General features: G+C 38.4%; 1 protein-coding gene across 2 annotated transcripts in view; it reads left to right on the top strand.

The window, feature by feature from the left end:
- The window catches only part of LOC113095964 (immunoglobulin superfamily member 21-like), a 105,676-nt gene that overhangs the window by 61,258 nt on the left and 22,303 nt on the right, over window positions 1-22,115 (top strand). For both annotated transcript variants that reach the window (XM_026261333.1, XM_026261334.1), the window contains exon 4: window positions 14,537-14,652. In XM_026261333.1, the coding sequence (XP_026117118.1) occupies window positions 14,537-14,652 (116 nt within the window). The remainder of the gene's footprint in view (window positions 1-14,536; window positions 14,653-22,115) is intronic.

Raw genomic sequence — 22,115 nt, 5'->3', positions numbered from 1 at the left:
TAGCCAGTGGGTATGCAGAAAATTCCCGAGCAGTGCACAGTAAGATTATGAACAATCTTGGCTTGAGGTATTTTACTATTAGTTTTGTTTATTGTCATTCCAAAAAGCAATCCTATATAGCTCAAACAGTAGAGTGTTTTTGAAACACATTTATTCACGCATTACACTGAGTCAAAGTGACAGTAAAGACATCAATAAAGTTACACAATAATTACATTTCAAATAAATCCTGTTCTTTTGAACTTTCTGTTCATTAAAGAATTGATTTGTACATATTTAAAATGTAAATACAAGGTTTGGTCCTGTATACATTTAAAATATGTACAAAAATATACATAAAATTATAAAGCAGGAGTGTAAAGTTGTTTCAGGGTGTAGAGTGAGGAGTGATTTCTATGGTAACCATGACTTTAAATATTTAGAAAAAATAGTCAATTTTTTTTTTTTTTTTTTTTTTACCTTAAATAGTCATCAAAACAGATATGAAGTAAACATAAACTTGTAGATCTTGTTATTGGTTGGCCTGGTTTTAACCTGGAACATATTTACAAGAGCAGGTCTGTTTTGAACCTTCACAGCCTCTTGAGTCTGTGTATTTGTTTGAGTTTCCCTTGTTGTCTCTTAATATATGGAAATACGTTTGAATTATTCTTTTAATGTTTTATGCAAATGAGACATCACTGGAAGCACGTTGACCTGCTGATGAATAGCTTCTTGCCATTTAATGAGTTACAAATAACTACACATAGTAAATGTCAGCATTTCAGCATCTGCCCACTGAGGCACAGTCTGGACTGTCTAATTATGGCTCTTGTGAGCATGTGTTGGCTGGACACTAAAGAAACCTGGCCTGCAGATATTTACATGCTCGGGAGCCTGAAGTGATCTTGAGATTCAGGACCGTATGTTTTATAATATCTGGAGAGAGATACTTGTGCATGTCCAGTCAGCCAGTGAAGTGTATTTGCTTCCATTGTAAATTTTGAAATGACAAAATGAATCTCCTCCAGTGGCAGCCCACAGTGATGTCATCGTGGCAGCAGGACTGTCTTAAAGGGACAGTTTACCCAAAAATAAAAATAAAAATCGGACTATTATTTATTATTTCATTTAAAAGTTGTGCTTGTTAACATTAGTTAATGCACTGTAAATTACCATGAACTAACAATGAATAACTGTATTTTCATTAACTAACATTAACGAAGATGAATAAATACAGTAATAAATGTATTATTCATTGTTTGTTCATGTTAATTAATACATTAACAAACATTAACTAATGGAACCTTATTCTAAAGTGTTACCCAAATTCCTTGTATGTTTCCACTCACTTGGCGAATAACAACATAACCCAACATAAGGAAAGATTGATCAGTAGATGAACTTCATTTTTAATGAAGATCCAGACCTATGAACTTGTAAGAACTTGGTCGTTTGCTCACTTCATTTCACCAGGTATTCGTTTACAAACAATGCACAATTCAACGTCGGATTTTCAGAAAGATTGAAACCAAAAGATGATGCTGTGCCGACTATATAGGATCCAACAGTAATGTCGCACCACACAAGTTTGAGTAACTCTTTTTATTATTTTGTCACTGTTGTTTTGTCTTTTATCATAGATTGTTTGATATGTGCTAAGTATTAATGCGTTTTTAACCTATATCACAGCAGCATCCATCTGTGAAGGATGTAGCTTTCTGTCAAATATACACAACTGTTAGCCAATCATAGCATGGTGCGTTTACTTCTGAGTCTACAATCTGTCACAACTATTGAGATTTCTGATGAGAGGGGGTCAAAACAGGACAGAAAATTGCATATTACTTCTTTTATGTTATGAAGTAATACGGTTTTGTTTTTCTGGGTAAAAATCTTGATAACATTATAAGTGGACCTCAGAGAACAATACAAAACAATAAAAAATGCATTTTATTACCCAATTAAGAATAGACTGAATTTTAAGTTTCAAATGAGCTGTTCTTTTAAATCTCAAACTGAAATCAATCTATGAACTGCCTATTTATAGATATCTTTGCATATTGCAATATTCTGTAATAGGAGACAGCATTTTACAAAAGGTAATTATTGGCTCATTGCTTTTGAAATGTATAGATGGCTGTAGCATTGCTGAGTAATGAAAGACAGTATTAGGGAAAAAAACTACTCAAGTCCAGAGACAACCTCTCAGATTCAATTTAGCCTATTTTATAATCCACTTCTTTCAGAAAATCCCATATATATATATATATATATATATATATATATATATATATATATATATATATATATATATATATATATATATCTCCATTCGATGGAGGGGTCAAACGGATGTTGACAGACTCATCTGCTTTGGACTAAGACATTTTTAATACAACCCCTATTACTGTGCCCAAATAGCTTGAGACGTGTAGGGGAATGAAACCTGCAAGCTCTATGCTGATATATAAACATAGTGTGGAGGTTCAAGTGGATGTAAACAATTGTTTTTTTTTTTTTTTCATTTTGCTTCAGTGTTGTTTACAAGCTTGGTAAACAACAATATCCCCTCACAAATTCTTTGTAGATACTAAAATTACATTTCATAATAATCTGCAATTGCTTCATATCTCGGATGAAAATTGAAAGAAAATCCAGAGCTGGCACAGAACACACTGTTTTAATTAGAAACCAGAAATCAAGTTTGGAATATCCATATTTATTCATTAAACTTTTGGAGCCGGAGAATGAGGGAGAGGATCTGCCCATTGGTGTGTTTATTAGAGGTTGGAATGGAGATAAAGTTGCTTTCAGTCCCCTTGGTGATAGCTTATTTGCAACATAACAGAGTAATCGCCTTGTTCCAAACACAAGCTCTTACAACTGCATAATCAATGAGCAAAATTTCTCAACTTTCTCAAATTCAGGAATAAATTAGCATTCGTATCCATTTGTGCACAGCACACGGTCATTAGAGGACATAAATAAAATACACAAAATACATGCATTTAAACAACAGCACAGCTTGTTAGTACCACACTGCATTGGTGTTTCAAGCTTGGAACCATGTGGCCAGTCTCACAGAGGCAGTGGTTCTGGCAGGGACAGAGGTGCACACTGCCAAAAACACCTACGGGGACTCAAATCTGCACAGTATAGAGCTCTGATCACCTTCCCTCCCATTGTTGAAAACTCAAGAACCACGTTTTTCACACAGCGCTAGACGAACATTCACTTCACATGTTTCTTTGGTGCGTCATTAGTAATTATGTCCCATGCTATGTGCTGTTCCGCCGTACAAGATCAGGTCAGCCTTTCTGTGAAATGAGGAACAATGAGGAAATAATGAGGGAAGGTGCCATGTGAATGTAAGCCCAATTCAGAATTCAGATTTATAAAGGAATAATTACAGTAGTTTCAAATACACATTTTTTGCTGCATTTTAAAGTGGAAAAGCGTGCAATGTCTGTATATAGCCATATATTGAACATGCCACTTCCCAGCAATACAGAGCGTCCAATAATTCATTGGAAATATATGATTCCAAAAATTATTTGTTTGGACTCATGTGAATACGAACTTATATTTCAGTCTGTTCCTTACACAAAGCTATTGTATTGACCTTTCAGCATTATTATGCAAATGTCCTCCTTTGGGCTGTAGAGGATATTTATTTTATTTTATTTTATTTTATTTTATTTTATTTTATGTTATTTTATTTTATTTTTAGTTTCAGGAGATTATTTTGTTTTGTTTTTAGTAAATAAATATAATTCATGAAATGTTTATACAAATGAGTTTAATTTATTTTTGTTTTAAGCTGTTTTATTGCTTTAAAATATTTTGAATGCAGTTCTTAATATATCCGTATAAGAATGCAGTATAAATCTGCCTACCTTGTCTAAACAGTGATTTAAAATGAATGTATTTTTTCAGCTGTTTCTGAAACTTTATTGTCCTTTAGCCCTGCTGATAAAAAACATTTTTTTCTTCTTCTTTTAAATCAACACTGACCTTGCAGAGATTATGTCCTATGCACACTGCAGATACAACAACCTCAAACACTTGGCCAGCACTCATGCCAACTGGCACAGACCCCATCAGTTGGGAAAAGGATCTTCTCAGTACGAGACATCTTGTCATGCTGAAGTTCATGATAAATTATTAAGTGCCAGCATGATAGCAAAGTTTAGATCTAGATGGAGACCTGTGTTTTTTTTTTTTTTTTTTTTTTTTTTTTTTTTGTGTGTGTGTGTGTTTGTGTGGAGCCTGTTAACTAGAGTTTATTATATGAAAATATGTCCATGTTTTTGTGGACTCAAAATAGAAATACAAAATTGTGTCAGCATTTGAAGTGGATCAAAAAAGTTCATCAGTGTTGTTCTGAGACAAGAACACATTTTGGTCCAATTTAAATGTTGACTACTGTGTATATATGTGTGTGTGTGTGTGTGTGTGTGTAGCACCGCTATTGGATGGGAACAAAACTTGAACTGAATTGAGATGAATAATGACTCTATAGTCTTCTGTAGTGTTGCTTTAAAGCTCAGTCAAATTTGTTCTATATTAACAAATTTCTCAACATTAACAACCTATTGTATAAAGATTTGATTTGACAAAGAAACAGCAGGCAGCACATCGAATTAAACATGATTCTGAATTAAAAAAAAATAAAAAAATTCTGAAACAGTGTTTTCTTATAAAACAACTCCAGTATTTTTTATTTACAACTTGCACTAAAGTACCTTGCCAAGAAAATCCCATCTAAACATACTTTTGAAAAACAGCTCTGATAAACTGTGCTCTGGGAAAACGATCGACTGGCAAGGCTTGTATTTGTTTTGTCATGCTGGCCCTGGAGTGGAAACATCTAGCCGAACTAGTAAAATTGGGTTTGTGCTCTGGGGCAAGCAAATGGAGCTTTCTGGTGGTTGGAAGCTTTCAGAAAAGCATCATTTTCCATCTGTCTAAATCCTGTGTGGGCCACACCAAGCCTCTTGGCATGGTTTTCTGAAATATGGAAGTTCAGCTCTAAAGCTTTGCTTGCATGTTGACAGGTCGGGGGCTTGGAAGCGTCTGTCATCTGGTTCGTGATGCCACTCTGTACAGCCGTGAGTGGGGTTTGCTCATATGGTGTTTGTTACTATAGGACAGCGCTGAGAATTGAATGATGGATACTGGTAGCTGGGTCTGACTCTCTTTGGCCTCATATAAGTTTATGGCGCCATTTTTCCCTGGTCCGTAAATTTGGTGATATAAAAAAGGGGTCTGGACAAGGTCTTACAACCGTACTGATCAACTAATTTGAACCTCAGAGGAACCAAGGCTCTGTAAATTACCAGCTTCCTATAAGGGTTTGAGAGGCCAAATCAGAGCAGATTGTGATGGGGGCCCCCTGTCAGATAAGCGCCGACTTTAAGGCTATGGGTGCCAGTCATGGCATTACAGAAGCTGTGGCGGGCACTGGGTGCCCATCTGCTGCTCTTCTGAACTCATTCAGCAAAAACCCTTTTCTTTGTCCCAGCTCTCCATCGTTTTCTTCTAAATCCTATCCTACATCCCATTCGTCTCCATTAAAGGCAGAGCATTCCATGTCCAAATATGATGGGAAAAGTGACAGTTAAAGCCGCCTATACCCATGACGCATCTTATTTCCTATCATTCACGAGTCGCTATTGTGTGACCAAGCTTAAGTTGAAGGAGCGGGAAGCCGAGAAACAAATCGACCCAGCTCAGAAAAGAAACTTGGAGGAAAGTTTAAGTAGAGTTTTATCTGTTTAACATGGCATTTAAATAACAATAGCCGTGGGCCTTGAAGTTCAGTTCAGCATCAGAGATTTTTGATGAGTCCCAAGTATCTATAGAAGCACAGCTCCAACAAAAGAGCTGCAGAGATGACAGCTTTCACCACAGGGTGATGTGTGAACAGAACCATACGGTGGGAAATGGACTAATGCATCCAGAAGGGAGTATGCACACGTCCACACGGAAACCAACATCGCTTAATGACATCAGTGTGATTAATGAGCTTTGTAACCGGTGAACTTGTACAAAGTGACACCAGCATTTGGCACGGTCTCCCACCCAACAGACAAAGTGCATTTTGAAGCTGCTGCAACCTCTCGGTGCTGCAGAGGCACGCTTTCAGTGGCAGGCTGCTCCCTTTTTTGCCTAAGAGGAAGGATAGAGAAATCCCGATAAGAGTTGACAGCGCAGTAATGACGAATGCAAATGAAAAGGGCGTGGGGCAAATGCAAATGCTAAAAGCACAATGAGCAATGTGATTAAAAAGCGCTGTAGAGCCTTTTATCTCATGGCACTGCTTGTCCTGGGAACACTATTTCAAAGGGCTGACTCCAGTCTCAGAGCTTCTCTTCACTGCCTCCTCTTCTCGTAGCTTTGATGGTTTTCGTAGGTCTGTTGTCACTCCCAAAGTCTGCCCTCTGTGTCCACACTTTGGTGACACAATGACAGGTAGCTGTGGAGCCTGCATCGACACAGGCTCAACAGGAGGGTGTGAAGGATAACTCAAGTACACATCAAGTATGTCATTTGAGAGTGGGCCATAGATGGTGCTGCATGAAGGTGGTCCGTTGAAATTCGAAAGAGCAGCCGCAATTCCGCTATAATTAGCATGCCTAACATTGTGAAAAAAGACTAAAATAATAATAAAAAATTACTAGTAAATACCACATTTAGATATAAATAGTAAATTATTGGGGATAATACACAATGTTATGATCACATTATGAAAACATGGTTAATCTTTATTAACTTTTCTTTTTTAATTTAGAAGGATTTTTTTTTTTTTTTTTTTAATGGTAATGGAAATTCCGAGTATGGGTCACCATACTTGGTCACACGTCACTTCACTTTTCACTTATTTTGAATGTCTGTTGAATGTAAATTTCTAATTTAATATTATAAAAAGTAGATTGAGAGTTTTTTAAATGATGGTAATGAACATTCTTCGAGAAAATTTGCCAGATTTGTGCAGACATAAAATGTTTTGCTTAAGGCTGCTAATAAAAGGAGCATAATACACGAGGAGACACATCAATTATTATCACTAATTCAAAACTGTCTCTGTTGAAGTAGTAGTTGTATTAAGGGCTAACTGTGTATACTTTATTAGGCTACATACCTTGAACGGAAATGTACTTTACCACAGATTTGGTAAACATATTCCAGTAATGGAGTGTAGTTATATACCAGCACTTTTTGAAGAGAAGACTTGCGGCAAGGATGTATCTAATAAAAAGAAGTACGTAGTTTTGCTTCATGTTTGCTGCGATTTACATCAGTGGCATCAGTTTACATCAGTATATATATATATATATATATATATATATATATATATATATATATATATATATATATATATATATATATATATATATATATATATATATATATATATATATATATATATATACTTGGTTTATTTATTGATTGATTTATTTTCATTATTTTATCTTTTTTTATTTTGTTTTTATTTGCAATTTTTTTGTGTGTGTGTTTCTATTTTGTAAATAAAATTTTAATAATTATTGGAGTGTTTTTCACAATAAAATATTATTTTTGCCTTTCTTTTTCAAACTTTAATTTTTAATTCAATGTTACTTGTTATTTATTTGTAATTAATTGTGAAATTTACTAGAAATTAACTTTTTTCCTCACTTTTTTTCAGTGTAGTGTGTATTCTATGCATATGTAATTCTGTTTAGGTGACATTGTTCTCTGTGGATTGTTTTTATTTCTTTGTCCCCCCAGTTCATCCTTGCAATCAGGACTCCATTGAATCTTTAAGAATTCAATTAGAAATGCATAATAAATTTGATTTGTTTACTGGCTCGTAAAACCAATGACTTGTACACTCAATTATCAAGTCCAGACAGTGGACTATTCACAGTCATGACCTCTGTATCTCTGACAAAATCAAATGTTCATACATAAATTTTTGTTTGCATTGTCAAATCTCAGAACCAGCAACATTATTAATTGTGTCTAACAGTACCTGATGATGGATAAAGAGCAGCAGACGTGTTGTCTACACAGTAGGATTTGTTTGATATCATGAAATTCAGTGCAAAGCTTTTTTTTTTTTTTATGTGTCATTCGGGGCATCTAAAAGAGAGCAATGCACGTTTGCCATTATATTATTTGTTTTTTACAGATGCACTTATAGAGTTTTCTAATGCCTGGCCTATAGACTAGTTTAAAGTCAGAGCTGAATCTTGCAGTCTCTCAGAGCTAACCTCTGTGTCTACATTCAAATGGAAGTATATGTTCTGCCTCATTTCAAAGTAAAAACAGTTATGTCATTCAGGACTGTGAATAATACATTGCTGTTCAGATGATCTTATGCTACTGTTTACTTCACAGGGAGGATACATCAAATGATCTCTTGAGAATGAAGCCTTTTTATTTGCCACACCATAGAGGAGTGTAGAAAAGACCTTGAATCTGCCATTACAAGTTCTGCATTAATAAGAGCACAGCTAGACATTTCCTTCATTATCTACCATATAATCCTGCTACTATTCAAGATACTTTCTATTTAACAGAGTAAAGTTACATAAAAGTCCAGTTTAAACATACAATCATGTTAAGGAGCACACTGAAAAAGTCTTCATCATTATTTTAAATTGACCTTATAGTAGTACATTTGGGTTTGCTGTTGCACAAAGCATGGGAAAGCAATGCTAAATGCAAATAAAAAATGCAACCATTTAATACAGTACATAGCCTACTATAGAAAATAAAAAAAGGAAGATGGAAATGCTTTTAATACCTTTTGTTCATCTGTTCAGTGCAACTTCAAATTCTTCTACCACTTGGTGTAAGTTATATTTCTTGAAAACCATGAAGGAAATATGATCAGAGGTAAAAGAAAATATGACTCAGACTACATTAAATACCAGTTGAAATGAGTAGTATGCATTAAATGAGGTCTCTGCAGTAAATTAGTGGCTGCCGAGAGTGTATAACCTTAGAAATCCATTCAAATCCATTGATCTTAAGAAACCAAATTTTTTTAAGTCGTTGATGATATTTCTAAATTGGCTTTAATGCATATACACTTTAATTTTGAAGGTTAATTTGTTTATGTTCAGAGATTTCTTTTTTTTTTTCTTTTTTTTTTTTTTTTTTTGAAGGTTTTGAACTTGGCTCCCGGTGTTCTTGTTGCAAGAAGCATTCCTTATAAATAGGAAAAAAAAAAAAAAAAAAATATATATATATATATATATATATATATATATATATATATATATATATATATATATATATATATATATATATATACATATATATATATATATATATATACATATATATATATATATATATATATATATACATATATATATATATATATATACACATATATATATATATATATATACACATATATATATATATATATATATATATATATATATATATATATATATATATATATATATATATATATATATATATATATATATATATAAAATTAACATCTAAAGTTAATTATTGTACTTTTGGTATCTCTGCTTCCTGAGAAACCAATGAGTAAGAGGTAAACTACGGTTGCATGCAGTTTAGTATTCACTTTTCATTCCAAGCGGCTCATAATAGTGTCACTGGTGATACAGAAGAAGGACTGTACTTGTAACTGTCCAATTCCCAGATCTCTGAACCCCCAAAGTTCTCTCATACCTGCTTTTTTTTATATATGTCTGAATGAGTCGTATGATTCGTGGCTGCTATATTACAACCAAAGTAAGATAATGTGATTGCTTGTTGATAAGTGCTCTTTAAGGCAGTTCATTGAATTAATCAGGAAGGTTTTTAATCAAATGCATCAGTGGTTCTGTGTGATTATCTGTCATTACCTTCATTTTAGCCATATTAAAAGTGTTGATAAACAGCTTAATGAGGCCTAGTCAGAAACCGTTCTGTTTTTGTCTGAGTCAGATGTCTGAAGACCTCTACAAACACTGGCTGATTAGTTTTAGGATTCAAAATAGGGCTCAGCACAAAAGAGGCACCTACACAATCCATTAGGAAAGTTATGAGTAAATGACTTCCCTTGAAAAAGAGACGGCTCTGACTGGTGTTTCCCTGTGTTTTAACCAAGAACCCAATAGATCTTAGTAACAGATGTCAGAGGAGGGTGAGAGGGGATGTAGACCCCTCCTTTCGCTGTCTCAAAAGGCCACTAAATCCTGTAATTACCAGGCCAACAAGATGTGTCTTCAGGGAACTCGCTACTAAATGTGAGCCTCTGTTCCTCAAATAAAGAAGAAAAAAAAAAACTATTTGCTATTTTTTAAAGAGAGTAAAGTAATGGTGCTTCAGGCTATCATACTGCAAAAGGAATATTGCTGTTCCCATTAGGATGAATGGTTCAACAATGTGGCTTATGAGAGGAGGGAAAAGGATTGGAAGTATAATTGTGGAGTAGTGCAACATTTATTGTATGCTCTTTTATAGACATTACATTTTTTAAACCACTTTAGACAGGTCCAGGGTCAAGCATCTTAGCAGGGTTCACAAACGTTCTTCCTAGTGGAGTTTTTTGCTTTATTAATTCATTATGTTTAGTGATACTGAAGGTTTTTCACAAAAATAACTTCCATGAAGTATACACTCTAAAAAGGTTTACTTCAGGGTCAGTGGGAAGACCAGTGCTATTCACATTACAACACCGTGATTTTGCCAAGTAAGACATCATCTATTGATGATCCTGGATCAACATTATTTTCCAAAAATATAGACTTAACTCAATCTCTACCCCTAAGGCTAACCCTACCCATAATTTATTCCTAAAATCAGTGGGAAATGATAGCTGATTAACAAAGTTGTAGAAGCACCTAACCCTGGTTAGCCTAAAATAGATATTTCCTGAAAAGTTCTCAATCTCAGTTCTGATTGGTTGACTGGAATGTTGTTCCAGGATCAACAAGGATGTTGATCCAGGAACATGATGTACTTACACTCGCTGTAGGTTTGTAGTGACTGCCCTAGTGTTTTTTGTTTGTTTGTTTTCTCCACTCTTTCTTTCTCTCTTGAAACATTGTTTACAGCGAGAATAAAATTGCATGTGTTCGCAACAGCAGTGATTATTTTCCAACTTGATAATTTGAGAACAAGAATGACTCCTTGGGTAAACATTTAATCTTGCTTTTTTATAAATATTTCAGCTTTTTCTTTGAGTATGAAGTTGAAACTTGACAAAGACAGAACGTTCACCGATGGGAGACAAGCTTTGTGTGACAAAATCGACAAAATGGCATATGTGTTTTCTCCCTCGGTGCACAAAAAAAAAAAAAAAACACTCAACAACCTTGATAGTGTAATTAAATCGAGTGTGAAAAAGCTGTAATTCTGTTGCATCGAGCAACATTCCTGATCCGTTAAAGGATTAAACAAGGTATTGTTGTGTGCCAAGCATGGCAGCCATAGCATTTAATCGTTTCAATCATTCCATCAAGGATTATTCCAATGTCTTGGCTTTTTTAGATTTCCCTGCTGACAACATCCAATAGATTTGTTTTATCTTATGAACAATGCAAAACAGTGGAGTTAAGATGAGTCTCATGATACACCCCCAGACTGCCTTTCTAGTTTATTGTGCATGTGTCATAGTATTATTTACTGATAATATTACACACACATATATTTAGTACCTTCTCCCACATGTTTAAAAATGTAAAGCTCATTGTGTCAGTAATTATGGAATATTGATGTTAAAATACTTTATGTTAGTTTAATGTGCAGTGATAAATACAGTATGTGAATTATGCATTGAGAAGTATTTTAAAAAGTAAAATGAAGTATATACTATTCAGCCACTGTTTTAGGAGTGAGTCAATGAATCAGTTTGTTCAATGGATTCGTTTGAAAGCATAGATTCATTCATGAACAAAACAAGTGACTTGTCTATATGAGTGAGTCATTGAATCATTTCTTCATAACCAGATTGATTCAGGCAACTATAAGCTGGAAAAGTCTGTCGTTTAGGGACTGTTTTCATCTGTGGAACAAAAACAGAGAAGTAACTGGCAATATTGTGTTTAAACTGTAAATTAGTCCTCATTAACTTGTTGAACTTTTGTATAAAAGCAGTGTCTCACACGCAATTCTAAAACTTCTTTAATCGTGTACGAACTTTATCTTTCCTTCACAGGGTTTATGAATGTGTCTTAACTGTTACACTAACATTTTGAATTACCAGAAGAATTATAAACAATAATAGAGGGATTTTAATATGTCAAAATGGACTTAAATTAAATCAGCCATCACAGCAGGAGAGAATTTAGGAAAATTATTTTGCACAGTAGGCATCTGTGATCATTTTATAATCAGCCTCACTATCCTTTAGGAGTCAAATCTGTAATTAATTGAGTGTTTGATTATGAGGTAGAATTTAGTAATTGCTTAAGTATAACTCTAGTCTGGCTAATTCAGAGGATATGGGCAATAGATTTTACAGACTGACATTGGTTTGTATTGGTATGCTTGGCTCATTTCGTGAAGCAGTTGTGAGAGCACATGGTTAATTAGCTTTGACTGGCCACTGCTATAAATAGAAACCATGGGGTCTCATCCATCAAGACCACTGTGAGCTTTTAACAAACAAAACATTTAACATTGTGTTTTATGGCTATGGGACGTTATCAGTTCAGGGGCAATGTTCTGTGTCTTGGTTGTACGTGCAGGTGCGTATCATAGTCCCATCCGCAATACCAAGTGACAGCATATCATTCTCCAATTTAGGACAAGTCTCAGTTTCCCAGAGAGCTAATAGCGTTCGCTAAGGTTAATTTCCTTCCATACATCTGCTATCAATAAGCAATTAGGTGCTGAGGAAACAGAAGCTCTTAAACCTTCACACATTCCTCCATCTCTTTTGTTTTAATCAATTAATTTCAATTGCACATTTATTGGAGAATGGCACATGGATTTAGACTTAAAGTGACACTTGAAAAAAAAACAAAAAAAAAAACGTATTACCCTTGGCCTTCTGATACACCGTCTTTTGCCTTCCTCTGCCTGCTTAGTATGCAAGCGTTATTGATCAAGTGATTCAAGGCAGATGTCCTGAAGGGCTCTTTTTTAAAGGAATAGTTCACTTAAAAATAAAAAATAAATCTTTATTTTTTGAGAGAAACCTAGCAAAAAATGTTTAATTATTAGTGTTATAAAAATAGTGATAAACCATTTCAACTCATTGACTGGTTTGGAACTTATTTGAAGGGAGAATAATCAGTTAATAACAACAAAATTGTCATTTTGTCTCTCAAAGCTATTATACTGAAATACAGAATACAATTAATGTAGACAAAAAAAAGCGACCTTTCTTCCTTTTGTGTTCCATGGAAGAAAGCAAGTCATACGTGTTTGGAATAGCATAAAGGTGAATAAATGACACAGTTTTAATTTTTGGGTGAACTAACCTTCTAATCCTTTGCTGATATCACATGCCTTTTGTCATCCTTTCAACATGCTAAAAGCGTTAGACAGCTCCAAACTAAGCAGAAGCAACATCCAATTGTCTCAGCAGGGTGTGAAAGCGAATTTGCAGGAAGTGTTTTATGTGATAATGCGGCGGCCTGAATAGTCAATGCCCACCTACATTGATGCGTTGACAGAGGATCATAAATCGCTCAGTGCTAGTAAAAAATGCTGATGTGATAAACCCCTACGCCCCTTTTCATCCCTGAACAGCTGATAAAGTCAGCTCATTCCAGCTGACAGGTAGGCTTAAATAAAGGCCATTCAAAAGGAGAACCGGGAAGGGCTTTGTTTTCAAGCCTTCCAGCGTCATATCCTTTACATTAAGTACCAGGAAGTCCGTCTTTATCTTCCCCACAGGCGGTCAAGATATACGCTTCTGCTTTTCCAGTGCCATGACACGCTCGCATTGCTCCCCAGTGGAGCTTGCCAGGAGTTGGTTGATATAATATGCAAAAAACGTCCCACATCGTCTTAAACAACTTGGATTTCGCACATCCAGCCTTTATGACTGGTGCTTTTTATGTTTCAGATAGCTGCTGGAATGCCGAGAACTATAACAGCACCCCCAGGACCGCACATTTGCAGTTCTGCATCGTAGGTGGTTGTATCTCATTTCGCTGTTAGGGGTCAGAGTCTTTGCAGACCAAGAAATCCAGTGCTGAAATTCCCTGTGGCCCTACCACGATCCTATCATCTTCCAGACTTTTGCTTCCTTCCTCTCTGTATAATGCTACTTCTTTACTCTGATCTGGCCTATATGAGAAGTCGAGCTCTCATTGGCAGAATAAAGCTACGCTGACATGCTCCAATACCCCCAGCCATGCACCACTACGTCTCCACTTGAAAGTGCATTGGATATACACAAGATTTAAGAATCTGTTTCAAAGACCAAAGAGTGTTAAAGCTGGTATGGAGATTCAGCATTCAGACGCTTAATAGGGAATAACTATGCATTATGGAGAAAATGCAGCTTTGAAATGCTTGAATGATGAATATGGTAGAAGTGTCCCAGAATGTCTAATGGATGTCCTTTTCTATTCCACAGCTCCACCCAACAACATCTCAGTCGTGGCAGAGAACACGCCGGCACCTTTCAGCCGCTACCAGGCCCAGAATCTTACTCTGGTCTGCACTGCCAAAGGAGGCAAACCAGCTCCATCGGTGAGTCTAAGGCAATTTTATGCAAAAACACATCCTGTTTATACTGTAAATAGGCATCATTTAGAGTGGAGAGATGTCCCTAAGTGTTATTTTTTGTTTTGTTTTCGGACATCGATTTTGTGCCCACTATATGCAATAGCTCACAGCAGGGATGTGTCAAATACAGAGGAGTCATCTATTTTTATTTTATATATAATTTTATTTATTTATTTTTTCCTGACTTGATTTCCAGACTTGATTTCCTGATCAGTACATCACATTGATATTTTTAGCAAAACAGAACAAGATGATTTGTCCATAACCTAAATAAAGAGAACTGTCATAATTTGATCACTTATGCCTTTCCAAATCTGTATGACTTTATTTTTTTCTATGAAAAAATAAAAAAATAAATCATAAATAAATAAATTATATACATATTTTTGTTCATAAATGAGCTTGCACCACTACGTCTCCACTTGAAAGTGCATTTGATATAAACAAGTTTTTTTTTTTTTGTATTGCCCAAAAAATATACTTTTTTCCAATATATTATCTTTTTTGTTTCACAGAAGAAAGGTTTGACATAAGTGACAATTTCTTTAATATTAGTTACCCAAGACTTTTTAATGATATATAATTGAATTGATATATGTGTGTGTGTGTGTGTGTGTGTGTGTGTGTGTGTGTGTGTGTGTGTGTGTGTGTGTGCTCTTGTTTTTGTGACATATCAGGACACAACTCTGTATAATGGCATGGGTATGACACAGGTATTACAAGGAGAGGGTGACTTATGAGGACATAACCCATGTCCCCATTTTTCAAAATGGTTATAAATCATACAGAATGAGTTTTTGAGAAAGTAAAAATGCACAAAGTTTCCTGTGAGGGTTAGGGGTAGGTGTAGGGCTGCTCTTTGTGCAGCGATTGTGTATAGGGTACAGAGTACAAAGGCCCTATAACTGTTTAAAGTGAATCTTTTCATTGAATTCAGTGGGCTTCTGCGGCCCACACACCTCAGCCTCATGAACACCATCCAAACAAGCTCCACTTGAGTTCAGCCAGCGGTTTGTGAAAAATCCCACCAGCCCATTAATCATGCTCTGTGGGCGCACCATAATGTATTCCGGATCTATCTTGCCCCAATCTCCAGCAATTAAGAGCACAGCGTGATATGCATGTGGTGTGAAAAAGATTTCAACCACCCCACCTGACGAGTCACATTGCTGAGCACAAGGCTGACCAGTTCTGGCCTGCATTAGCACAAAACCCATGAGAGCAAGTCCCAAGGAGCGCTCACCCAGCAGCTCTGCCCCTCATTACCAGCCAATCCACTGCCATTCATTCACACAAGACAGTCTCCGCTTCATCAGCGTAGGCTGCACGCTCCGAGTCCTCATCAAACTCCCAGGTACATCCGCTAATGCAGACAATCCACGGGAGCCAAGAAACAGTGGTTAAATTGGAGCTGAAAAGATCTTAGTCAAAGGTTCCTGGATGTCTAGGAGGCTGATGAGGCTCTTGCGATAATATTTCAGATCTGTGCTGTTAGTAGAATGTGGCTTGTTTTGTGTCATCTTCAATAGCGAGTAAGCCGGTTCCTTTAGTAGTATGTAGACTTACTTATTCAGAGATATAAAGGTCTCTCACACATTTTCCACATTTCAAGTAGCCTGTGAATATAATTATAAATGTTTTTCTAAACCTTTTTGCCTTACAACATGTTCCTGTACAACATGTTCCTGGATCAACATCCTTGGTGATCCTGGAACAACATTCCAATCAACCAATCAGAATTGAGATATAACTTTTCAGGAAATATCTGTTTTAGGCTTACAAACAGGGTTAGGTGCAGCCTTCTTAATCATTTCCCATTGATTTTAGGAATAAATTATGGGTAGGGTTAAGTTTAGGCGTAGGTATTGGGCCAAGTCTATATTTTTGGACAATATTGTTGATCCAGGATCATAATAAAAATGTTGTTGGAATATAGTGATTTTTTGATTTGTCAATTTAATCAGTGTAATTTTTTTTAAAGAATTCGAAAGCTAAAAGTAGTCACTAAAAAAGTTTTAAAACCAAACCAAATAATATATCTAAATACCAAATCTAATATTTATCTTGTATTGCAGGATGTTTATTTACTCATTTGCCTCTTGCTTCACTAACCCCACAAATAAGATACTGCTGTGCTCCAGGGCCGCAGCATTGGATTAATCTTCTGCAACTTCAAATGCCTTTTTCCATTACTGTTTTTACGAGTCTTCTCATTTTTGATTTTTTGGTTTCTGTGGGGGGGGGGCAGTTTTTTTTTTTAAGTAAAGATTACTGAAAGTGTCACCTTTGTGTTCCACTGAAAAAAATAGCAGCAGTCAGTAGGAGTAACAATGAGTTGAGTATGAAAAAAAAAAAAATCACGTTCACTCACTCATTCATAAATATAACTACTCTCTATAGGCTACTGATATTTTTAATTTACATCATTTACACCATACCATCAAAGTAGTGCATTTTGTTTGGGAGTCTCTTTACATGGCTGATAGACCTCAAGGGATGTTTCTTGTCTTTAAATACCATGAAGAGCAGCATTGGAAAAAACAGCAGTCCATCAGCTGTCGGGCCAGGCTGGTGTGTCCTCTGCACAATCTGCTGCTGATTGAAAGAGGACTAGATAATAATCCCCTATATTATCTGTCATTAAGTCTGTTCATCTCTCTCTCCCGCATTGTAACAGCACAAGTAAGGCCATCATTCCTTTGACACTTCATTGATGAAATATGACAATTTTAGGAAGCAGAAAAAGAGGCCAAAGGAACAGCCACTATTGTCAAGTCTCTAAATGAGCTTTCCACTCAAAATAGTGCACTTGGCAATGAGCTGCATGCAGGTGCTTTCATTAACGTCCATTCACGGGCAAGCCGCTCCACTGGCGGCGTGAAGCATTGTGCTCTAGCGAGCACACAGAATTACATCGCTGCTTGTTTGCTGCGCTCATTTAAATACACAGAGGTGCAGGCACATACATGTTTTTTTTTTGTGCACAGACATTGTGAAAAGCCTGTTGCATTCAAGACCAGAAAACGGAAGGGTTTTTTTTCTTTACTTTGTAACGTTGGGCTTAAGAAATATCAAAACACTTCAAGGGCACTGAACTACATGTTATTTTGGCTTATTTCAGCACTTACTGTATTATTGTGCAATATATCGTGCTTGGATACACTCTACATTGGCTGCTGTGTAATTACTCTCCTTACTAAGGCGTGAGACACAAGTGCTGCATTAATGCAGAACTATTTCGGGCTGCGTAGGAGTAAGATGTGTGACAGCCCAGAATCTCCATAAAAAGGACTTTAAAGACTTTAGAAACTCTGCTTTTCCCCAGACAACAACCAATCAAAGGGCAACCCATCAACAGCCCATCATATAGGCCTAATATCCAATTTGTATTGACCGAAATGAGCATTGTGACTATGGCTCTAGTTACAAGGCAATTATTGAAGACACATTAGAGAGAAATTATTATAAGGACAATTGATTATCCCCTGTGAAAATAAACAATGACTTTTCCTGCTCATTGTGTGATAAGACATTACCAGTAATAAGCAATGCTCTTTTGAACTGATTAATGGCACTTACTAAAATGTACTGTAGTTAACATCCCAATTGGACATTGCAGGGAGTGTTTGAACAGTTTTAAACAAAACTCTTGTGCATGTAGACTCACATTTCTTTAGAAAATGTTGGGGAGAGCATATATGTTCAGACTTTGTTCAAGTAAAAACTCAGGTACGCCATCCACAAAACACAAAAACTGAATTCTGTTAAAACAGGGCTAAATTCCACGAGCTGTATTACAATATAGATAATTGAAGAGACCGTGTTTGCTAAGAACAGTGATTGGAATGAGTTGAGCATGTTGTGTGACCGTTACCTTGGTGATTAGCATGGCTATGAATAGGAGTTCTGTGCACTGTTTGCAGAGGCAGACTACCTCTCTCTCTTTCAGACCTAACCCAGATTGCGGCAGAGGATTTATAGCTCCTCATGCTGGTGACATGTAGGGACTGCAGGAGATTTGGCATGTCAACCAAAGATATGGGACTCTCACATAACATTGATCAAGCCAAGATAGAATTAATAAAAATGTATATAGTTTAGCTATAAATTTAGTTTACTTTTGTATGATAGAATTAACATAGATAAACATTAAGCTAATCAGTAATATTTTGCCATGTATGTGTGTGTGGGTATAGAAAACCCCTTTAAAATAATCACATTTTGTCTTAATATATATATATATAGAGAGAGAGAGAGAGAGAGAGAGAGAGAGAGTACTTGGTGAAATCACTTTATATAACGCTAGCCCTAGACCAATATGGGAGTACTAAGAAAACAAATGATATTGATGATGTCAGAATTACTTCATAAAGAAATGGGGCTAAACCGGGGCTATTAAAATTTCTGACTAGCCTATCCCTAGCCCCGGTGCAGTGCTGTCACTGGTTGAGGTGGGGCCCCGGTACAGTAACGGGCTGTGCATCATTATGAATTCTTATCATTTACACATGTTTTTAAGCCTTGCCCATTTAAACATTCAAAAGAGTATTCAAACACAATACGCGGAAAAACTGGTGCACATGCAAAAGACGTGTCTCACAGACAGCAACACTGAACCGAGCTCTCCTTCACCTGAATGAACAAATACAATTTGCAGTTTAAACAAGCAAACAGAAAAGAAGTGAAAGAGCCCACTTCAGCTACCACGCGCGGCATTCTGTGCACACAGGGCGCACGCAGAGAGACACGTCCCGTGCTTGTCAGGAACACAACTGGACACAGATGCAGGTTACGGTGCAGGACCAATTTATTCAAAAACCTCAAAAGAAAAAACTTCCTCCAATGAACAAAAACAGGCCGGGAAATTAGGAAAAATGTCCAACAGAAAAAGAGACTTCAAATGTCCTTGCAAAAACACCCGGCAGGGGGCGCTCAACGGCGCGGCCGCGATGATAGCGGAGAGGGGAGGAAGCCACGAGCGAGCCAGCGACCGTGCAAATACTCTTCTGGGAAATGCCGGTGCCCGGTCTAGGAAATGAGGGAGGGGGGAAAAAGAAAAACAAAACAAACCAATAGCAGCAAACAGAGGCACGACAGAACACGGCTTGACAGGATCAGACAAAGTGGATACACGGGGATTGTTGCCGAACAACGATCTGGCACCGATAGGCGCGACAGACGGGAAATAAATAGAGCAAGAGATGAACAGACATTGAATTCAGGTGAGCGAGGTCAAACCATTAGAAACGGAAACTGTGATAATGAGGGGGAGGGAGGAACGCCAAAGATAGGTGCAAGACGAGCGATCAAAACCAAAACAAAACACCATGTGCGCACGAAATGCAGACATATACAGAAACACACACACACACACACACACACAAGAACGGGGTGATCAGACAGTGGACATGACAGTACCCCCCCTCCGACGGACGCCACCAGGCGCCGCAGGAAGGGGCTCACCTCGTCGCCGGTAGAAGTCCTCGACAAGTGTCCGATCCAAGATGTCCCGGGCCGGAACCCAGCTCCTCTCCTCTGGGCCATAGCCCTCCCAGTCCACAAGATATTGAAAGCCCCGACCCCTACGTCGGACATCTAGCAACCTCCGCACCGTATAGACCGGGGAGCCATCCACTAGACGGGGGGGAGGGGGGGTTGGGGCAGATGGAACAAGAGGGGAATAGAACACAGGTTTAACCCTGGAAACATTGAAAACAGGGTGCACCCGACCAAGCATGGTAGGGAGCTTGAGCTGCACCGCCGCCGGACTCAGGACCTTCGTGATCCGGTATGGGCCAATGAACCTGGGTGCCAACTTGCGTGAGGCTACCCTGAGAGGCAGGTCCTTGGTAGAGAGCCATACCCTTTGACCACACACATAGCGGGGAGCAGGAGTTCGGTGACGGTCGGCCGCTGCTTTAGTCCGCCTATTAGCCTGGGCCAAGGCCGCCTTGGCCCTCTTCCAGGTGCGGCGACACCGTCGGACAAAGGCCAAAGCAGACGGGACCGCAGCCTCGGGTTCCTGTGTGGGAAACAAGGGAGGTTGATAACCGACAGAACACTGGAATGGGGACATACCTGTGGCAGAAACAGGAAGGGAGTTATGGGCGTATTCTACCCAGGACAGCTGTTGACACCAGGAGCCGGGATTGTGGGATGCCAGGCAGCGAAGAGAACGTTCCAAATCCTGGTTTGCCCGCTCGGACTGCCCGTTGGTCTGGGGATGGAATCCTGAAGACAGACTCGTAGAGGCCCCGATCTGCCGACAGAATTCCCTCCAAAACCGAGAGACAAACTGGGGACCCCTATCAGAGACCACGTTGACCGGAAGACCATGAATCCGGAATACATGATCAACCATCACCTGAGCAGTCTCTTTGGCTGAGGGGAGCTTGGGAAGGGGAATGAAATGGGCCACCTTAGAGAAACGGTCCACCACCGTAAGAATGACGGTGTTACCCTTGGATTCCGGAAGGCCAGTGACAAAATCAAGGGCCAAATGTGACCAGGGGCGGGAAGGGATGGGCAATGGGTGGAGCAGACCAACGGGAGGCGCGTTGGAAGTCTTGTTCTGAGCGCACACCGAGCAGGCAGCCACGAACTGCCTGACATCCTTGGCCATGGATGGCCACCAGAATCGCTGACGGATGGCAGCCAGCGACCTCCGGACTCCTGGATGACAGACTAGCCTGGATGAGTGACCCCACTGGATGACTTCAGAGCGCAACTTGGTGGGAACAAACAGATTACCCGCTGGGCACCCCTTCGGCACAGGCCCCTTAAGTAGGGCCTCCTCTACTCGTCTCTCGATGTCCCAAGAGAGGGATGCCACCACCACCCCTTTGGGCAAGATAGTGTCTGCTGACTCCCCTCCCCCAGGAGCCTCGAAGAGACGAGAAAGAGCATCGGGCTTAACATTCTTTGACCCGGGCCTGTAAGACAGTGAGAAATTGAACCGGCCAAAGAAGAGGGCCCAGCGAGCCTGTCGAGAGGTCAGCCTCCTGGCCGAACGGACATACTCGAGGTTCTTGTGATCCGTCCAGACCAGGAAGGGCTGAGCCGCGCCCTCCAACCAGTGACGCCACTCCCCCAAAGCCAGCCTGACCGCCAACAACTCCCGATTACCTATGTCGTAATTCCGTTCTGGGGGACTCAGGCGGTGGGAGAAGAAGGCGCAGGGATGCACCTTTCCATCCTCGTGCGACCGCTGAGATAGGACCCGCGCCCACTCCGACATCGGAGGCATCCACCTCAACAATGAATTGCCGTTCAGGGTCTGGAATAGACAAGACAGGAGCAGAGATAAAACGGGACTTTAATCTATCAAAGGCCTCCTGTGCCCCAGTATTCCACTTGAACGGTACCTTGGGAGAGGTGAGTGCCGTTAAAGGTGCAGCAATCTGACCAAAGTTCCGGATGAACCGCCG

The sequence above is a fragment of the Carassius auratus genome, unplaced genomic scaffold (assembly GCF_003368295.1).
Source record: "Carassius auratus strain Wakin unplaced genomic scaffold, ASM336829v1 scaf_tig00215812, whole genome shotgun sequence".
NCBI classification, from domain to species: domain Eukaryota; kingdom Metazoa; phylum Chordata; class Actinopteri; order Cypriniformes; family Cyprinidae; genus Carassius; species Carassius auratus.
Note: the sequence above shows the minus strand (reverse complement) of the source record. Positions and strands in the feature narration are given on the sequence as shown.